The sequence below is a fragment of the Bos indicus x Bos taurus genome, chromosome 14, assembly GCF_003369695.1.
Source record: "Bos indicus x Bos taurus breed Angus x Brahman F1 hybrid chromosome 14, Bos_hybrid_MaternalHap_v2.0, whole genome shotgun sequence".
Classification (NCBI taxonomy): domain Eukaryota; kingdom Metazoa; phylum Chordata; class Mammalia; order Artiodactyla; family Bovidae; genus Bos; species Bos indicus x Bos taurus.
In genome coordinates, this window is record NC_040089.1 from 52,129,387 (window position 1) to 52,151,232 (window position 21,846).

At 34.9% G+C, this 21,846-nt stretch overlaps 1 protein-coding gene across 2 annotated transcripts in view; it reads left to right on the plus strand.

Annotated features, from left to right (window-relative positions):
* Positions 1-21,846, plus strand: part of CSMD3 (CUB and Sushi multiple domains 3) — a 1,467,857-nt gene that overhangs the window by 1,034,825 nt on the left and 411,186 nt on the right. For both annotated transcript variants that reach the window (XM_027561290.1, XM_027561291.1), the window contains one exon: positions 20,248-20,417. In XM_027561290.1, coding sequence (XP_027417091.1) covers positions 20,248-20,417 — 170 coding nt within the window. The remainder of the gene's footprint in view (positions 1-20,247; positions 20,418-21,846) is intronic.

A 21,846-nucleotide genomic window follows, 5' to 3' on the forward strand; every position in this document is an offset into this window, starting at 1 on the left:
CACTGAATACACTCAATGAATATCTTTCCTATGCCTTTTCTCTAATTGGTTTTTTCTTCTTAGCACTTACTACCATCTGACCCGTTGTTTGATTTCCTTATTTCTCTATCTTTATTTATTGCTTGTCTGTCCTCACAGGAATAGATGCTTCATGAATATAAGGATTTCCATCTCTCTCTCTTTTTTTTTTCATGGCTGAATCTCTGTACAAACAGTAGTGTTTAGTACATACTAGACATTCAGTAAATATTTGTGAAATGAATTAACAAATTTCACTGCAATCACTCTGAAGTATTTCTTACTCAGAGCATAGTGCACCAAAGGGTGGCAGGCATTTCCAGTTAAAATAAAAAGGGACAGTCATGTGGCATCAAAGTAGGCATGGTTTGCAACCAGTTTGGTCCACTGTTTTGAAACTGTGAGATTCTTTATTATTTTTTAATTGAAATATTTATCTTTCTCTTGGAATGTGTTTAGCCACAGTTCCAAGTTCATAAGAGTTATGAAAGCTGCCATTACTGCTGGTTCTTTTGTAGCAGCTTGTTATTTAGTTGCTCAATCCTATTGGACTCTTTGTAGCCCCATGGACTGTAGTTTACCAGGCTCCTCTCTCCATGGGATTTTCCAGGCAAGAGTACTGGAGTGGGTTGCCTATTCCTTCTCCAGGGGTCTTTCCAACCCGGATATCGAACCTCTGTCTCCTGCATTGGCAAGCAGATTCTTTATGACTGAGTCACCAGGGAAACCCTTAGCTGAAATATTTATGTAAATGAAAATTATTTATATAAAATGAGAATTTATTAATATTTTCATTATTAAGATATTTAAAATTTGTATAATTCAAATGTATATAATGAAATTCTACACATGTGATCTGCTGTAAGATTTTCTCCTTTTAATTTTTGCTTTAAAGAATACTTTTTCCATAATGAAATTTAAGCAAAAAAGCACACTAACACAATGAAAACAAAAACTTCTATCTTAATAGGAACATAGTGGAGAAAATAGGAGCAAGGAAAGAAAAACAGAACATAACACACACTGGTAAAGGAAAAAGAAAAATACAAGCACTTTTAAGTGGTAATATGCTAGCAGAATACTCAAAGCATGTGTACAGATACCATTTTCTTTCAATTAATTTTAGAACACATGGACTTTGCTTTATAGATTAATTTTAAGTTTGTAATTGGCACAACCTAAAAATATACACTGCAGAATCACAATGCTTGTCCCTTTTTATTTTATTTTATTTTTTCAAAAAAACACTGATCTCAAACTCTGCTTGTAATTTATCTACTGTGGAACCAGTAGTGTTGCTTGGAGAAGTCAGGGAGAGGCTGGTCATCACTCTCCACCTGGTCCTGTAATTTATAAGCTTCTGGCATGTTGCCCTATACTTCAGTCTATTTCCTAAATACTTATGATTTATTAGTTGCATCCCATTCTGATACTTTCTCTGTGGGCTTTCCTCAACTTCTCAGGCAAAATTGTGTATTCCATTCACAGTGCTCCCATTGAAGTTGTTCATATGTGTTCTTATAGCACATAACAATTTATTTAATTTGTTTATTTCAATCTTCTCTATTCCCAGCAAATAGCACAGTCTCTGCTATGCATTAGGATTTCTATTCATCTATCCTGTGTTTAAAATATAAGTTTTAAATTCAGAGTGCTATATTTTAGATACTTACATTTCTCATCACTGAAGGGAAATTGGAATTCTTACATTTTATTTTGACAAACTATTCTGTGTACAGTTTGGTTGTTCAATAGACCCAAGAAGTCACATTTGAATTTAATTTCATTAGCTAGAATCCATAATGGGAGTATAAAAATTACTCAACATGTGTTGTTGTCTGCAACAAATGCCACACTAATACCAATGAGTCATACCTAGTGGAATGGAAAAGACTTCTTCCAAAGCCAATAGTCTGTTAAGGATCATGCTTTGGAGCAAAATATACAGCTGGCACTATCAAACCTTCACTATCTTGCTTCTGACTGTTTGAATTGTTTTTAGGTTTCTGGATTGCATGTGTGTGTGTGTGGAATCCCAAGTGCTTGTTCAAAATTGGACTGCTCTTTCCTGAAGATATTTTTTATAACTCTTTTAGCTATTAATATGAAGAAAATAACAACTAGTTAGTTACAGTGTCAAGACCCAAGATAGTCATTTCCTTGGGTTAATTTATAACATATCATAGAATATAGATTCTCCCTATGCTTCCTGTAAGGAATGTTTGGAAAGGTATTTAGCAGCCTGAGGGTATCCCTGCTGGCATATATGTAGAGCTGGGACTCTATCTCCTGTTTGTTGTTTTCACTGATATAAAATCCAGTCTTGTCCACATTATGAATATAACTCCTTGGTCTTTATATCCCCATGAAGCCTTAGAAGTTGAGCTAAAACTTTCCATTGTGAAGTTGTTTAGACATTACTAAGTTGTTAATATATTGTTTCTCTTGATGTATTTAATTTGCAAAAAAATGTTTCAGTCCATAGTAATTCCTCTCACATTTTAACAACTCACCTAAAATGCCACAATTTTCCAAAAATCAGTTCTAGTGTGCTTTATAGCATATGTAACTATTAAGTACCTAGCATGTACATTTTTATACAGTTTGATTAGGAAAGCATGAGGATTTTCCCTGAATTGAAATTGTGACATTATATACATTGACCAAAGAGAAGGCCACCATTGCAGCCTCAATGGACTCTCAGGGCCTGAAGTCTACTCCCTTTTTCTTCCAGAGTATAGCTGAGAGATGAGAATAAGAAGATGATGCTTAGCTGATGAAGGGACTAGGGACTTTCCTTATTAGATTTTGTTTTTGTTTATTTGTTCTTTAGAAACTTGGGAGGGATTTTTTTATGATTTCTGCAGAACTAGAAAGGTACTAGACAAAATGGCCCTTCACCAGTTATTTATTGGTTAATTAGATCACGTATAATCGTTCTTTATCACCAGTAAGAAGGAAAGAAGTAAGGAAATTAAAAGTAACTTGGATTTGAAATAGCTGGGAAAATCTCATATTTACCACTGCCATTTCAAACTTACTTTCCTGGTGGCTCAGATGGTAAAGAATCTGCCTTCATTGCAGGAAACCCAGGTTCAATCCCCAGGTTAGGAACATCCCCTGGAGAAGGAAATGGCAACCCACTCCAGTATTCTTGCCTGGAGAATTCCATGGACAGAATAGCCTGGCAGGCTACTCCATGGGGTCTGAAAGAGTCGGATACAACTGAGTGGCTAACACACACACTTTTCAAACTCAGTCATAGGAACTAAGAAAATATCAGAGAATTGGGACTATGTATGTTACCCAAAGGACAGATTCTGAGAGACCAAAACATTCCCTTATTTTTACTAAGCCTCCTTTATAGTGCTTCACTAAGTGTGAGAAACAGGGTTTTTAATTCAAGCTTAGAGCAGGATCAGTACATCATACCAGAAATGTTTTATAATAAATGCCAAACAATTCTTATTGAGTGTATTTGTGGAGATGAGCCTTGGAAACAGTTCTTAAAGTTTTTAGGACTTTTTGAATTCAAAGAGAAATATGGTAACCACCCTCCTAACCCCACCTGAAAAAAATCATTTAAATGAAAAGTTGTATGTTACATTTTGAAAAACGAATATTATTGGTTACAGAGAATTTAAATGGGAATAAATAGCTATCATCTATCTTCAGAACAATTTTTATTTCATATATACAATGAAATGCAAATCAGTAATACTGCATAAATGACAAAATTTGCTTAATGCAGATTTTATTTTTCCTAATGTAATTGCATGTTTTATTTCAATACCTTAACTTAGCTAACATAGTCTTTACACATTCATTATATTATATACTTACCTCTAGAAATGTATTTTTATATGCTTTAAAAATTTTTGCTTACTGTAACATTTGAATCATTTCATTTAGTAGTAGAGAACATTCAATAGCATGGAAATAACCCTAATATTTAAGAAATTATGTGTTTCTTATTTGCTTTATTATCCTTCCATTTAAAAATGTTAGCGAGATGGTACTCACGCTAAAGTAATACAGGAAAACACATGAAGAAGTTGTCTGCTCCCATCTTCTGCTTTCATTCTTCCCCAGTCCCAGGAGAGAACTTTATTAATTGCATGCTTAATCTAAAACTATTTTAGATGAAAGATATTGTACTTCAATCTTTGGATAGGAAACATGTTTTGAACATCCCTAATATCATTTTATTCACTGAATTTTAAAATAATGAATCACATATAAAAATAACATAATGTATTTTTACATTCTTATGGCACTTTCTTTATATGTTTGTTTTATAGTAGTCATTATAGTATATGTGGAATTTAAACCTGACTTCACTTATCACATTTAAAATCACACAGGTTTTTCCAAGTAAATTTATTACTCTGGTTTTAGGATACTAAAAGGGCTTCCCTTGTGGCTCAGCTAGTAAAGAATCCACCTGCAATGAGGGAGACCTGGGTTCGATCCCTGGGTTGGGAAGGTCCCTTGAAAAAGGGAAAGGCCACCCACTCCAGTATTCTGGCCTGGAGAATTCCATGGACTGTATAGTCCATAGGGTCGCAAAGAGTCAGACAGGACTGAGCGACTTTAACTTTCACTTAGGATGCTAGACTATTAAGTCCTCAGAATCAGAGATGACTTTTGAAAATCCGTTTAGCCTATATGTCTGTACTGTTGTAACATAAACATCTTCAAATTTTTTAAGTTTAAAATAACCTCAAAACCAAAATAACAAAACAAACAAACAACCAACACAAACATCAACAGCAACAACAAAATATTTCTTTAAACCTGAGTCACTGCTGGCTATCCTTGTATTTTTCTACCTCCCTTTATAGCCATATCATTAAAGTCTTGTCTTACCTCCTTTCTCAAGCTCTTACTTACCCAAAGAAGTAAATTTTTGGTATTCATCTTAACTCTCTCTGACACAATACTACTGAGATTTTTTTCTTGGAATTATCCGCTCCCTATTCTTCCATGTTACCACCTTTTGTGAATGTCCCATTTGCCTTTTCTGGTGCTCCATGAATTCTGGACTTAGTTTGCTTTTCTTATCAATTTATATCTCTTACCTGGATAAATTCTTTTGTCTGTAGTTTAAAATATCAATACCATGACTACAAATGTGTCTAGCTCCTTAGTGGACTTCTCTCCTAATATCCCATAGATATACTAAATTCATCATGTACAAAAGTAAGTTCACCAACATACACAAAGCGACTCCTCTTTCTATAATTTTTATTTTTGATCTCCTCTTCCTCCATCATTTTAGTCCAAGTTCTCACCACCTTCTAATTGAAATGCTGCAATAATCTTCTCTAGGTCTTTCTCCCTTTAGGAAGCCAGGGCTATAATCCATTCCCCATAGAACTGCCTTAATGGGTTTTTCAAATCTGACTGTATTTTTCACCTTAAAACACTACAATGGATCTCTAGTGCCTGTGTGATAAAATCTGAATTTCTTAAAACAGCATATAGAGCCACTGGTTATTTTAACTGTGTCAGTCCATATGTGTTTGCATTTTAGCAGTTTCCTTGGCCTAGAATGTCTTTCTCATATATTTTGATTAGCATTGAAATCTCTTCTTTGAGTCAGACTAAGGGTGACCTACTGCATGAAGTTGTCCCTGACATTATTTTCTTATTGATACTTTAAAATGTATGGACTGCTCATTTTGGTCATCCCAGGCAATTGCACAAGCTTGTATCACACTACAGATTTCATATTCATACATGTACCAGTTTCCCTGTCTATCTCTCCTCTAGACTGCATATTACTTTAGGACAAGGGGCTTATCCTAAAAACCTAAGTAACGTAGTACCTTGTGTGTCTTTAAGTATTATTGTTGGTAATATTATTTGTAATGAATAAATAAACTTACTGACCCTCAATAGCTGTTTATGGAAGGAAGAAACCATGAAAGGACGATGTTGGATTATAGGAATTCCTTCACACTTTTTCACTGGAAATTTTTTATTTGATTAAAAAAAAAATGCTTTGAACTTACAGAATGAGTCTGCATGGCAATAATGATTACTGTGATTTTTCATAGTAAAAAAATGAATATAGAAAGTGCATTTAAATGAATTTTTAAGGCAAAAAATATCAAATCACAAATTAAATTCTTCCACTGGAAATATTTTAATACGGTTGATTTATAAATATTTTTAACAAGCACTAATTTGTTCTTGGTTATATACAATTATATATATATATACAATTATATATATATAATTATATTTAGAGAGTCTAGAAAGAGAAAGCCAGTTAAGTATCACTATTGCCTAAGAACAGCTGCTGCTGCTGCTAAGTCACTTCAGTCGTGTCCGACTCTGTGCGACCCCATAGATGGCAGCCCACCAGGCTCCCCTGTCCCTGGGATTCTCCAGGCAAGAACACTGGAGTGGGCTACCATTTCCTTCTCCAATGCATGAAAGTGAAAAGTGAAAGTCAAGTCGCTCAGTGGTATCCGACCCTCAGCGACCCCATGGACTGCAGCCTTCCAGGCTCGTCCGTCCATGGGATTTTCCAGGCAAGAGTACTGGAGTGGGGTGCCATTGCCTTCTCCACTAAAAACAGCAAAGGGAAGGAAAAAAAATCTGACTTTATACAAGTAATACTAATGGTTCTCATTTTCAGTGGTGTCATAAGGAAATTAATAACTTTTTACACTTTAATTTTCACTTCTTTCTAAAATCCAAACATTAATACCAATTTCAGAAAAAAAATCTGATAGAAAATTTCTAAAAAAACAAATGTGTTATTAATACTGCCAAGTCATGAAGGAATATTAGAAGTATTCCTAAATATATCAAATCTCATTAACACATTTTATTATATTTTACATTTTAGATGCTCTTTTCAAAAAATTTTAATATGTCTGAAATTGTTATATATCTCACATTCAATGACTGCCATAGTTTATTGGTAACATGTAATCTTTTCTTAGAATCATGTAAAATAATGATGCCTCTTACAATCAATGGTGTTTTAATTTGATGAAATACAGTAGAAATTAGATTTGAAACAAAATGAGCTCAATTAGATAATAAAAAGTAAAAAAATAAAAATAGATAAATCCATATATTTGACACAAAATATTGATTGATTTGAATATAGCAGTTTGAATCTTTACACACTCTCTTCTATGAACATAATCACATATTACCATTATTTTTCCTCTAGTAATGATTAAATATATGGAAATATATTAGTGCTACACCTTTCTTAACACTCCATATGTTTAGGATTAAAAACTTTCTAAGTTTTTTTTCTTTTGAATAATATGAGTTTATTTTAAACACTTTCACTAAGCATTTTTAAAATAACTCATGAGGCTTTCAAAATAGCATGAGATTCAATTGCATTGCAAATTCCATTTTTTTTATGAGAATGAGTCTTAATGTAATGAAAATTTATTTTTGTTTGTTTTTTATTTATTTTAATTGGAGGCTAATTACAATATTGTGGTGTTTTTGCCATTCTTAAAAATAATTGTGAACTTCTCTATTCATCGGCATTTTCAAATTTCCCAGCCAAATTACTGAAAAATATTTTACCAGTTTATCTGAAAATATATAACTGTATGCACGCAGTAGACACCACCAGATTTTGTTGTTTTGTTTATTTTTAATATCTCAGTTATGGAGATAAATGATGCATAGGCTGGCCTGTTTTTTTGTAAAAAAAAAATGTGAAATTCAATGGGTATCCTAGTTCTACTGAATTCCACACTGTAGCTGTAACTCTTATCACCTGAATTCAGTACACATATCTCTCCTACCCCAATCCAAACAAAGCCACATTAATTGGCATATTATTTTTAACTCAGCAAAGAGTTTAATATTGATAATGCAAATAGATTTATTAATTTGTAGGTTTAAATTTTTAAAATGTATTTTATATGAGTGGGACTTGTTTTTCATAAAATAAAGGAATCATAATAAGCAGAATTTAAACTGGAGATTGCATAGAACATATTTATATTCTATAAAGAGCATGAGAGACTATTCTCTAAAATATTGTTTTCCCAATATACTGCTAAATTGTGTAATGTTTTCATATTATTAATTCGTATGGTTTAAAGATGATCATTCAGTTAAAATCTGACAGAGAGATATTATCACCTAATTAATAGTGATTGTTTGACATTGATTATTTTGTAGAAAACTCATAATAACAAGATGGCACTAATGGTGAAGAATCTGCCTGCCGATGCAGGAGACACAAGAGATACGGTTTCAGTCCTTGAAATGGGAAGATCCCCTGGAGTAGAGGAGTTGTCAACCCGCTCCAGTATTCTTGCCTGAAAAACTCCATGGACAGGAGCCTGGAAGGCCACAGTCCTTGGGATCACAGAGTCAGACATGACTGAGCAACTGAGCATGCACACGTGTATTAACAGATTTAGGCTTTGTAAGTTAGTGACATTAGTTATCAAGAACATGTATTCATTCTAGACCAAATAATGAAAAAAGAAAAAAAGGTGCTGAGCTTACATTAAAGTAGGGAAAAGTGTGCTTTCTTCACTTCCACAAAACATTGCAGACCCTGAACTCCAATGCAATAGTTTTCTAACTCAAAATCTCAAAACAAAAATGTTATGAATGTAGTGTAGCTCATCAGTCTTCTCCTCTGTTCTTCATCTTCTGCCACCCACTTAGTGACACTCTCCTTTCATACATACCTCAGAAAAAACATTTTCCCCCTACCATACTAGGTAAACAACGGAGACCCTACCTCTAAATTAACATTGCATGCGTGCTCAGTTGCTTCAGTTGTGTCTGACTCTTTGTGACCATACGGACTGTAGCCCACCAGGCTCTCCTCTGTCCATGGGAATTCTCCAGGCCAGAATACTGGAGTGGATTGCCATGCCCTCCCCTAAGGGAACCTTCCGACCCAAGGATAGAACACGCTTATCTTATGTGTCCTGCATTGACAGGTGTGTTCTTTACCACAGTCTTTCTCATACTGTATCTTTCAGTTCTCAGAACCTGTCATGGGCCCCTCATAATGTTTTCAGACCCATTCCTTCTGTGTAGGCTATTATTTCTCCCAACCCACCTTCTGCCATCACCCTTAATATACTAATTTCAATCCTTCAGGGAAGTCTTGACTTTACTCAAAAAAAAGTCAGGGCTTCCAACTACCTGTTTTCACATACTGTATGTTTATTTGGATAACTACAAAGTAAACATGTTTCTTTCTGCCAGAAAGTAAATTATATGAGGAGCTTCAACATGCTACCTCCTATGCCCAGTATATAATAAAGATTTCATAAATTTTATCAAATGAATCAATCAGTTTTTCCAAATCGGAACATATTATTATCTGCTTCTAGCCGTTTCAAATATTTTAGTGTATATACTCTGTTAAGCTTGCATTTATTAGAGCAAATGTTTCATATATATATATATATATATATATATATATATAGGCTTCCCTGATAGCTCAGCAAGTAAAAAAAATGAGGCACAGGAGAATCAAGTTTGACCCCTGGGTCTGCAAGATCCCTGGAGAAGGAAATGGCTACCACTCCAGTATTACCGCTCATGGGGTTCTCAAGGCAAGAATACTGAAGTGGTTTGCTATTCCCTTCTCCAGCAGACCAGATTTTGTCAGAACTCTCCAACATGACCCGTCTGTCTTGAATGGCCTTACATGGCATGGCTCATAGTTTCATTAAGTTAGACTGGGCTGTGACCCATGTAATCAGATTGGTTAGTTTTCTGTGATTGTGGTTTTCATTCTCTCTGGCCTCTGATGGATAAGGATAAAAGGCTTGTGAAAGCTTACTGATGGGAGGTACTGGCAGTTGGGCAAACTGGATCTTGGTCTGTCCATGGTGGTACCATGCTCCATAAATCTTTAATTTAGTCTTCTGCTGATGGTTGGGGCTGTGTTTCCTCCCTGAGGTCAAACTACCGTGGGAGTAATGGCTGTAATGGTTCAGTTCAGTTCAGTTCACTCACCCAGTCTTGTCCAACTCTGCAACCCCATGGACTGCAGCACGCCAGGCTTCCCTGTTCATCTCCAACTCCCAGAGCTTCCTCAAACTCATGTCCATCGAGTCAGTGATGCCATCCAACCATCTCATCTTCTGTCAACCCCTTCTCCTCCTGCCTTCAATCTTTCCCAGCATCAGGGTCTTTTCCAATGAGTCATTTCTTCACATCAGGTGGACAAAATACTGGAGCTTCAGCATCAGTCCTTCCAATGAACACTCAGGACTGATATCCTTTAGGATGGACTGGTTAGATCTCCTTGCAGTCCAAGGGATGCTTAAGAGTTGTCTCCAACACTGCAGTTCAAAATCAATTCTTCGGCACTCAGCTTTCTTTAAGGTTCAACTCTCACATCCATACATGACTACTGGAAAAACCATAGTCTTGATTAGACAGACCTTTGTTGGCAAAGGAATGTCTCTGATTTTTAATACACTGTCTAGGTTGGCCATTACTTTTCTTTCAAGGAGCAAGCATCTTTTAATTTCATGGTTGCAGTCACCATCTGCAGTGATTTTGGAGCCCCCTAAAAATAAAGTCTCTCATGGTTTCCATTGTTGGTAATGGTGACTTCCTGTTTCCATTGGCTATAATGGTGACTTCCTTCAAAAGAACTTATGCCAGCATGTTGTGGCTCCCAGGACTCCTGTATTCGGGGCCTCTACCCTGTAGCAGGCCACTTCTGGCCCATGCCCCCACTGGAGACTCTTGGACACACACAGGGAAGTCTGGCTCAATCCCTTGTGGGGTCACTGCTGCTTTCTCCTGGCTCTTGGTGAGCACAAGGGTTTTTTTGTGCCTCCAAGAGTCTGTTTCCCCAGTCTAATGGAAGTTCTGTAATCAAATCCCACTGGCCTTCAAAGTCAAATTCCCTGGGGGTTCTCAGTCCCTTTACCAGATCCCCAGGTTGGGAAATCTGTTGTGGGCCCTAGAACTTTTGCAACAGTGTGAGAACTTCTTTTCTATAATTGTTCTTCAATTTGTGGGTTGTCTGCTCAACAGCTCTATGGTGGGGCTAATTGTGACCTCCTCCAAGAGGACTTAAGCCACATGCTCACACATCAAAGGTCTGCTGCCAGAGTCCCTGTTCCTGTGGCAGGCCACTGCTGACCCATGCCTCCATAGGAGACACTCAAACACTCAAAGGCAGGTCTTGCTCAGTCTCTTGTGTGGTCCCTGGGTCCTGGTGCACACAAGGTTTTGTTTGTACCCTCCAAGCGTCTCTGGCAGGTATGAGGTTTGATTCTAAACATGATTTCACCCTTCCTCCCGTTTTGTTGGGGCTTTTCCTTTGCCCTTGGATGCAAGGCATCATTTTTTGGTGGGATCCAACATTCTCCTGAAGATGATTGTTCAGCAGCTAGTTGCAATTGTGGAGTTCTTGTAGGAGAAGATGAGCACACATCCTTCTACTCCGCCATCTTGTCCATGGAAGAAAGTAGGAAAAACCACTAGGCCATTCAGGTATGACCTAAATCAAATCCCTTACAATTATACAGTAGAAGTGACAAATAGATTCAAGGGATTAGATCTGATAGAGTGTCTGAAGAACTATGGGCTGAACAACAGCAACAACCACTATTCTTGCCTGAATAGAGGAGCCTAGCAGACTACAATCCAATGGATTCCAAAGAGCTGGACATGATTTAGTAGCTATTACCTTATATATGTAATTCATCATATAGCACCTGACTAAAGCCCTAGCACTGCACTGATGCAATAAAGTCACAGATTTGTTTGTTCAGTGACCGCTGCGCATCCATAAATGTCATTATGATGGGAGATGATGACTATTTTTCAGCTCATCTTTTTTCAACTCAACTTGGATTTTATAGTTTCCCTTACTCAAACTCTTCTTTACTGTGTAGTTGACTTTTTTTGTCTTTTTTAAAAATAAACTTACCTTCCTAGAATCAAATAGTCATTCTTCTCCTCTCTTAACTTTAGCTGTTTTGCTGCTAGATTCTCTTCTCAGTTAATAGTAATGTTTCTTGAGAATATTCAATAACAGTTTGACAATAATATGCCTTGTAAAAACATGCTGTGATAGTTACATCATATATAATGAAAAGTGTCATAGTTTAAGTATTTTTCCTGGACATTTATGAACATTGCAGCCAGGACTATTTATGGGAATTATCCTTGATAATTCAATGTAACGTTGTTTGATTTATTCCTTACACCATCACAGCCACCTGATGCTGGAAAGAACTATAACACAATTATTTCTTGTTAAGTCATTTTCTTCTTTATTTGGACCCTCAAACTGCATCCCTTGGGACTAGAGGTTGTGCTTACAAGAGGAGAAAGCAAAATGTACAAAGGCCTGGAATGTGAGACTGTAGCAAAGGGCCAGTAGCTGAAGATAGGCAAATTACAAGGTCCAGGGGAAGTAATGGTGGGTAATAGCTAGAAAGGCAAGAGTAACATTATAAATGGCCTTATGTGACATTCTGTGGATTTGATTTGCTGATGGTGAGTATTTGTTAGGCAGAAAGTACAGGATTAGATTTACATTTGGAAATTATGCAACAGACATAGAAATATGTTCATTGCTAGACTTGAAGTGAAAGTGAAAGTCACTCAGTTGTGTCTGATTTTTGAGACCCCATGGATTGTCCATGGAATTCTGTAGGCCAGAATATTGGAGTGGGTAGCCTTTCCCTCCTCCAGGGGATCTTCCCAACCCAGGGATTGAACCCAGGTCTCCTGCATTGCAGGTGGATTCTTTACCAGCTGAGCTAGACTTGGGAGATAGTCAAACTGTGCAAAGATAATTGTTAATTTCAACATTTAATCCTGTGCAATTCCAGTTGGCAAACAAAACTTCTGTAGCCAAAGTGTGGAAAGAGCTTATACAGGGCAGATGTTATTACTGCATCTAGTGCTAAGAAGCCAATGTTTTGTATATTTTAAATTAAAAGATAAAATCAAAGATGAGATTCCATGTGAAAAGTTTATTAATCTCATAACTTCTGGGTTTTAGCACTGTGGCTAAATAAGTTCCTCCTTTACTTGTTGTTAGTAAAACATTTTATTTTATTAAAACTCATAAAAATTAAATTTGTTTGCTTTTCTGTATACATAGGTAGCACATCCTGAACAGATTTTCATCTTTTTATGTTTAAGATGTTTCCATGATATAAGATCATCATTCTAAGCATTAATAATTATGAATAATGGAATGCAGATTTATAAATTATATGTATTCTGACCACCAGGATATACCCCAGCCTGCACAAAATAATGCTTTTAATTTTTAATATAATGCCCTTAAATAGTGTGTGCATCAAAGTATAAATTAAAAAGCAATCCAACTCAGTTTATCTGGAATAGACTTAATTTACAACTGCTCTGTGGAATAGTTATTAATAATCCCTCATTTCACACTAAAAAATGATTTTGATCTGAAAGAGAAACTATGTGTTCACACCTTTAATACCATGGACAATGACAGATAAATAAATCTCATCTCTGATACACACCATTTGTCCAATTTTAGCAAGGAAGCTCAGTTTAATGTCTTCATCTATAAAACTGGAGAAAATAAGTTTTACTTTGTAGATTTGTTACAAAAAATAAATGCAGAATTGGCTTTATGGATGTGAAATCCATGCAGTCCCACAGTAGGGGCTTCATGCTGAGAAAGGCCATGCTTAGTTTAATGTTCTATTGGTCTCTTGAAATTCTTAACATGTTTTCAACAAGTACAGTGTATTTCAAGTTTGTTCTGGGCCCACAATTTATAATGAGTCCTGACTAAATGAGAAATGTGCTAATTTAATTCAGATTTTCTTCCTTATATTCTTCTATTCTGGTTTCAGTCCTGATTGTTATTTCACCAAATTTGTAGCTATTTTACAATGGAAATGTCAATGGACATATTAAACAACTAGGAATAGAAAAAAGTTCTGAGCAAAACTGAGGATTATGGCCTGGAGACAAGCCTCTCAGATAACTTAAAGAATTGCTCCAAAGAAGCATGGTTTTAGCACAGTTTTATATCCTTTCAGAACAAAGAGAAAAAAAAAATCAAACAAGTCAAGAATACATCATTTCAAGGCTTAAAAAAAAAAAACATATCACCATGTGTATAGTGAGTCAGAATGTCATCAGCACCTGTGAAGGGAGTTTTATAAATCAAAGGAGTACCAACATTGGCATCTTAGGAAAGGAGGCATTTAATATTTGTTTTTAACATGGGTATTCTTTCCTTCTGGTCATTGTAACTTATTTTTTAATTATTGAAGCAGATGTGCAATATATCTTTCAGTTCAGTTCAGTCGCTCAGTCGTGTCTGACTCTTTGCGGCCCCATGAATTGCAGCACGCCAGGCCTCCCTGTCCATCACCATCTCCAGGAGTTCACTCAAACTCATGTCCATCGAGTCAGTTATGCCATCCAGCTATCTCATCCTCTGTCGTCCCTTTCTCCTCCTGCCCCCACTCCCTCCCAGCATCAGAGTCTTTTCCAATGAATCAACTCTTCTCATGAGGTGGCCAAAGTACTGGAGTTTCAGCTTGAACATCATTCCTTCCAAAGAACACCCAGGGCTGATCTCTTTTAGAATGGACTGGTTGGATCTCCTTGCAGTCCAAGGGACTCTCAAGAGTCTTCTCCAACACCACAGTTCAAAAGCATCAATTCTTCGGCACTCAGCTTTCTTCACAGTCCAACTCTCGCCTCCATACATGACCACTGGAAAAACCATAGCCTCAATATATCTTTGGTAAACTACAAACAGGCTGTTTTAATTGGCATAAAATTCAAGTTAAATCATTAATTAGCTGGAGTGATTTCCCTATACTTCAATATGTAAAAATGTCTTCCATTAGAACCAACTGAAATATTAAAATATGACCAAAGCAGGTTATTTTTTATATAAAAGGAAACTCTCCTTTAAATTATATACTAAAAACCAATGTTTAAATTAGAAGTCACTTAATACCTATTCAAATGTTGAGAATATTACAATAAATTATTAGTGTATTTTGAAGGGTAGCTGAAGTAACCTATCATTTGGCCTTTATTGTGGGGCTTGTAATATGTTCAGTTAACATAATTTTAATATCATAAATAATTCTCCAAAATTAGGAAGAGTCTGTTGGCTTTCAGACCTAAATGCCTTTCTATCACACTGGGGCAATATATATATACATCCTAAACTATTTTTCTTTGTATACAGCATGATGCTACCATTATACTTATACATAAAATATTCATATTGATAGCTTTAATTTATTGAGTTCTTGTGCCCGACTCTTTGTGACCCCATGGACTGTAGCCACCCCAGATTCTTCCATCCCTTGAATTCTCCAGATAAGAACACTAGAGTGGATACCCATCCCCTACTCCAGCATGTCTTCCCAACCCAGGGGTCAAATATGGGTCTTCTTCATTGCAGGCAGATTCCAGTCTGAGCCACCAGGGAAGCCCTTCTTGTATGCCAGTTCTCTGCTAAATGCTCTACATGTATTATTTACCTGTAATAACACACACAAACATACCTTGAAGAGGGTATTATTATTTCCACTGTAATAATAACAGTATTGAGGCTTAGAGAGGAAAATAACTTGACAAAACCATATAGGTAAAAGAGCTTAATTTTAAAACTAACCTCTGAATAGTAAAGCTTTGGCTATAAATGAGTGTTTTCAGTATTTTGCAAGCTGTTATATTTTCAGAACTCCATGATTCTATAACATAATTTAAAAGTGCTTGCACTCCCTAATAAATAATCTAACCAATAAACACATATGTATATTCTGGATCTTCTGTATTATCTGAGAATATTTGTCGTACCCCATAAGCATGCCTAGATTCCAGTAAGCTAGTGAGGAGGAAAGCAGGAAAATTTAAAATAGAAATGATCAGGAGCAAGACACGGATGTCCACTCTTGCCACTTTTATTAAACATAGTTTTGGAAGTCTTAACCATAATAATCAGAGAGAAAAAAGAAATAAAAGGAATCCAAGTTGGAAAAGAAGAAGTAAAACCATTGTTATTTGCAGATGGCATGATACTGTATATAAAAAATCCTTAAGATGTTACCAGAGCATTATTAGAGCTTATCAATGAATCTGGTAAAGTTGCAGCATGCAAAATTAATACATAGGAATGTCTTGCATTTCTATACACTAACAATCAGCATCAAAAATAATAAAATACCTAGAAATAAACCTATGTAAGGAAGCAAAAGACTTGTTCTCAGGAAACTATAAGATACTGATGAAAGAAATCAGAGATGACAGAAACAGATGGAAGGATATACCATGTTCTTAAACTGGAATAATTAGTACTGTCAAAATGACCATACTATCCTAGGCAATCCATAGATTCAGTGCAATCCCTATCAAGATACCAATGGCATTTTTTGCAGAATTAGAACAGAAAATGTTTACAATTTGTTTGGAAGCACAAGAAACCCAAGTAGCCAAAGCAATCTTGAGAAAGAAAAACAGAGATGGGGGAATCGGGCTCCCTGATTTCAGAATGTACTACAAGGTGGCAATAATTAAACAGCATGGTACTGGCACAAAAACAGAAATATAGACAATGGAACAGAGCATAAAGTCCATAGACAAACGCAAGCTCCTCTGATCACTTAAATTTAACAAAGAATGAGAGAATATATAATGAAGAAAAGTCACTTCAATAAGTGATGCTGGGAAGGTTGACCACTACATGTATAAAATAAAGCAAAAATGAAATTAGAACACTCCCTAACACGATACACAAAAGTAAACTCAAAATGGATTAAAGCCTTAAATGTAAGACTGGATACTATAAAACTCTTAGAGGAAAACACAGACAGAACACTCTCTGGCATAAATCACAGGAAGATCTTTTTCAATCCTCCTCCTAGAGTAGTGAAAATAAAAATATATAAATAAACAAATGTGACCTAATTAAGCTTAAAAGCTTTTGTACAGCAAAGGAAACCTTAAATAAGACAACCCAAAAATGATACAAAATATTTGCGAAGGAGGTGACCAAGAAGGGATTAATCTTCAAAATACACAAACAGCTCATTCAGCTCAATATCAAAACAAACAACCCAATCAGAAAATGGGTGGGAGGTCTAAATATGCATTTCTCCAAAGAAGAAATACAAAAGACCAAAAAGCACATGAAAAGATGCCCAACATCACTAATCATCAATGAAATGCAATACAAAACTATAATGAGATATTGCCTCACACTAGTCAGAATGACCATCATCAAAAAATCTACAAACAATAAATGCTGGAGAAGTGTGGAGAAAAGAGAACCCTCCTACAATGTTGGTGGGACATTGGTACAACTATTATTGATAAAACTATTATGAAGAACACTATGGAGGTTCCTTAACAAACTAAAAATAGAGCTACCATACGATCCTGTAATCCCACTCCTAGGCAAATATCTCAAGAAATCCATAATTTGAAAAGAAACATGCACCCCACTGTTCATTGCAGCACTGTTTGCAATAGTCAGGACTTGGAAACAACCTAATTGTCTATCAGTGGATGAATGGATAGAGAAAATATGATACATATATACAACGGAATATCACTCAGCCATAAAAAGTAATGGAATTATGCCATTTGCAGCAACATGGGTAGACATAGAGATTATCATACTGAGTAAAGTAATCAGACAGAGAAATGATACTGCTTATATGTGGAATCTAAAAAAAATGATATGGATGAACTTATTTGCAAAATAGAAATAGAGTCACAGATATAAAAAATAAATTTATGATTACTGAGGGGAAAGTGAAAGTGAAGTGTAGTGAATGTCTCTCAGTTATGTCCAACTCTGCAACCCCTTGGACTATACAGTCCATGGAATTCTCCAGGCCAGAATACTTGAGTGGGTAGCCATTCCCTTCTCTAAGGGATCTTCCCGACCCAGGGTTCGAACCCAGGTCTCCCGCGTTGCAGGCAGATTCTTTACCAGCTGAGACACAAGGGAAACACACTGGAGGGGAAGAGGGTATAAATTAGGAGACTGAGATTAACATATACATACTTCTAACCATTTGCAAAGAATGGTTAGAAGATGCAGGAGTTGCAGGTTCAATCCCTGGGTCAGGAAGATCCCCTGGGGAAGGAAATGGAAACTCACTCCAGTATTCTTTCTGAGAAAATCCCATGGAGAGAGGAGCCTGGCAGGCTATAGTCCATAGGATCGCAAAGAGTCAGACATGCCTGAGTGACAGTACAGCACAGCAGCATAGGAAAATAATCTAAAACAGAGTGTGTATATATATATATATATGTGTGTATATATATATGTATGTATATATATATATATATATATATATGATTCACTTTGCTGTACAGCAGAAACTAACACAACATTTTAAGTCAAGTACATTCCAGTAAAAATTTTTTAAAAATAAAATAGAAATGATTTCTTCCCACTAAGTGAAAGATGTATTATGTTATGGTGTCCTATATGGATGAATTTCTCAGTAATTCAGATGATATGAGGTGAAGGCAAATTGAATTATTACACAGCATGATCCTTTGGTTGGTAATATCCCCTCGAGAAGGGAATGGCAACCCACTCTTGTATTCTTGCCTGGAGATTCTGTGGACAGAGGAGCCTGACAGGCTACAGTCCATGGGGTTGCAGAATTGGACATGATTGAGCAACTAACACTTCATTTTTCATAGTGTAATTAAAAGCATAGGAATCTCTACAAGTTTGTGCTCTATCAGCTGGTTTCATATTCATGTTGTGAAGGACAATTTAGTTTCAAGGAAACAAAATCTTCTGCTACATAAGATATATAGTTTAAATCAATATTGAAAGTCTGTAAAGTTTTTCGTTTTTCTTTTACCTTAAAAGTCACTTGAAGGAGCTTTACTAGGTGATATGTCATGTTACTAGTTGATTGTTAGCATCACATCACTAGTTTTATTATTTTTTTCTATGTTGATATTATACTGACTACTCCCTCTTGATCATTTTCAGTTCCTCATTAGCCTTTTCTTTTTTTTTTTTTTTTTGGTTATCCATTTTATTTTATTTTTTAAATTTTATTTTATTTTTAAACTTTACATAATTGTATTAGTTTTCCCAAATATCAAAATTAATCCATCACAGGTATACATGTGCTTTTTCTTCTGCCAGATTATTGTTAATGTTTTAGCATTTAAAAAGTAAAGCAATTCATCATCTTCTACCTTGTTGTGTATTTGTTGTATACTTCCTATGACTCTTCCCATGAAGCATTAATTTAAAAATCTTATTTCTAAAAAGTAATAACCTTGAATAATGTGACTCTCCCTGGCCTATGGAATGATAATATGAAGCAAGTTATTACATAAGATAGAAAGCTGAGAAGTTCACTGAATTTCTGATACCTAAAGAGCATGTTTGGGAATTATAAAAACTCATTTGGTTTTGCAGTATTACTACAATCTTTTTAAAGTAATACATTGAAATTAAATTTTTAAAAATGAGAAATTCATAGTTCTCTTTAAGTGGTTAGACACTAAAATTTTGCAAAGTTAGTCCTGGAGAGTTAGCAGTAGCATATGCTGATTAGAGAGTGCCTTAATCCATTCTATCTTTGAAACTAGGAAAATTAATAGAATTTCCAAAGATGCCCAAACCTCTGCCATTATTGATTGGTTTGTGGGTTTTATCTATTATATTCATTTTCAAAGACACTGTAGTGTTTATTCTACTTTTTGTTACTGAAGTTCTTGGGTCATAAAAAAAACTGACTAGTGGGAGGAAGAAGGGGCAAGTTCAAAAAAAGGTAAAAATGAAAAGATTAAGAATCATTCTAAAAAAAAAAAAAGAATCATTCTAAAAAATTGATCTCTTTACTTTTTTTTATAATTTAAAGTAAATAGATTTTAAAATAGTAAATTAGTTAGAGATCTACAAACTTAAAATGCATCCCAAAAATATTTTGTTCTTTTTCTTTTTCCATGCTGTCCCTTCATCCAAGGCCGGAAAATACTGAAACTATTGTTTATTTCTATTTATGTACAAGTGTTCTGTACAGGGCAGTAGTGTAGTAGTTCCTTCTTCCCATCTGTTGTTTGAGAGGGAATGAGTCATCTTCAACACAGAACCATTCTGTACATTTTGTTCATGTTAGACTCTAGTTAAAGTAAAATACATCTACACTTACATACTTTACATTACTTTAAATGATAATGCTTTCTATTAAACTGTGTTTTTTCAATATTCTGTTTTACCTGCAGCTGAATGTGGTGCATCTGCAACAAATAATGAAGGCATTTTGCTCTCTCCAAATTATCCACTGAACTATGAAAACAACCATGAATGCATTTATAGTATTCAGGTTCAAGCAGGAAAGGGAATCAATATTTCAGCCAGAACATTTCATTTAGCACAAGGAGATGTTCTTAAGGTAAGTGAACTCAGAATATTTATATTGTGATCATTTTAATCATTAAGTATTCATTAATGTGTGTATATAATCTACCATAAGTTTATTCTGCCATTCATAGGTTTAAATTATACATTATTTATCTACGAAACATAATTAACCCATAAATGGTCATTTATTTATTTATATTTTGATGTTTTTTTAAGTAACTTATTTAACTCTGTTGATACAAGGAAAACTCTATGCATTTATGACTATGAACATTTTATAATTTATGAACAAATCAAACTAACAATATCTATACATTATTTAAGAAAAGTATACTCTGTCAATAATAAACATGTAAGTAATTTTTTACATTTATTTTAAAAATTTGAAATGATCACATTTAAAGATATAATTAAGGGGAATTCCCTGGTGGTCCAGTGGTTAGGACTTGGTGCATTAATTGCTGTGGCCCCAGGTCTATCCCTGACCAGGTAACTAAGATCTTACAGACTGCATGGTGTGGCCAAAAATTTGTTTGAAAATGGTACAGTAAATATATATTTTCATATTTATTGATCCATGTTTTGCAAATTAAATATTTTGATAAATATCGTTGATATAGATTATTAGAATAACGGTAAATACTTCTATAAAATCACACATAAATATTTAAAAAATGATCACATATATTTTTCTCATTATCAAAATGTCCTTAATCCAGCTAAGAAATTTATGGTATTCTATTTTCACAAATCTTGAAAAAAAAATTGTGATATCCCAGATTGGGGTGGGGGATTTTTATTGAAATGGTGATTTTAACATTATAAGTTATGTCCTTTTAAAAATAATATTAATTTGGTGATAATTGTTGATTGTCTAACACAAACAGTTCTGTATGCTTGCAGCATTTATGTAGATATGGGAAAGATTTCCTTCAGTACACCTGGATGTATACAATTTTATTATTAATTTAAAGCCATTCTTGTTTTTTGTGCTTTTGCCCTATAGGCAACAAAACTTCACTTTGTATATAATATCTTCAATTTCTAGCTCATTGTTTGGGTTTTCCTGTTAAAAATAAATTTATTTGCTAAATTGGAGTCAAACTGAGATTAATGGAAACCTTGTACTTAGAAGTAAGCCAGTGCTTTTTCTTTTCTTTTCTTTTTTCCTGGCTAAATATGGGAAAGAAAAAATGTATCAAGACATAGATCAGAAGTATGAGTGTAGCTGCTAATCTGTATCACATAAGTAACAATAATAAACATGCATTTATAAGTTAAAAGTCAGGAAATGCTTCCCCCTGTCTACCACGATGCTTCCTAAAATATTTTTCTCCTCTCAATGTTGCTTGAAACTTATATATTAATTTTCCATACTAAATAATGTTTATTACTTGGAAAATCCATTTGGAATAATTGGTGATACCTGTTAAAAAATAGTCCTATGTTTCTCAGAGTGC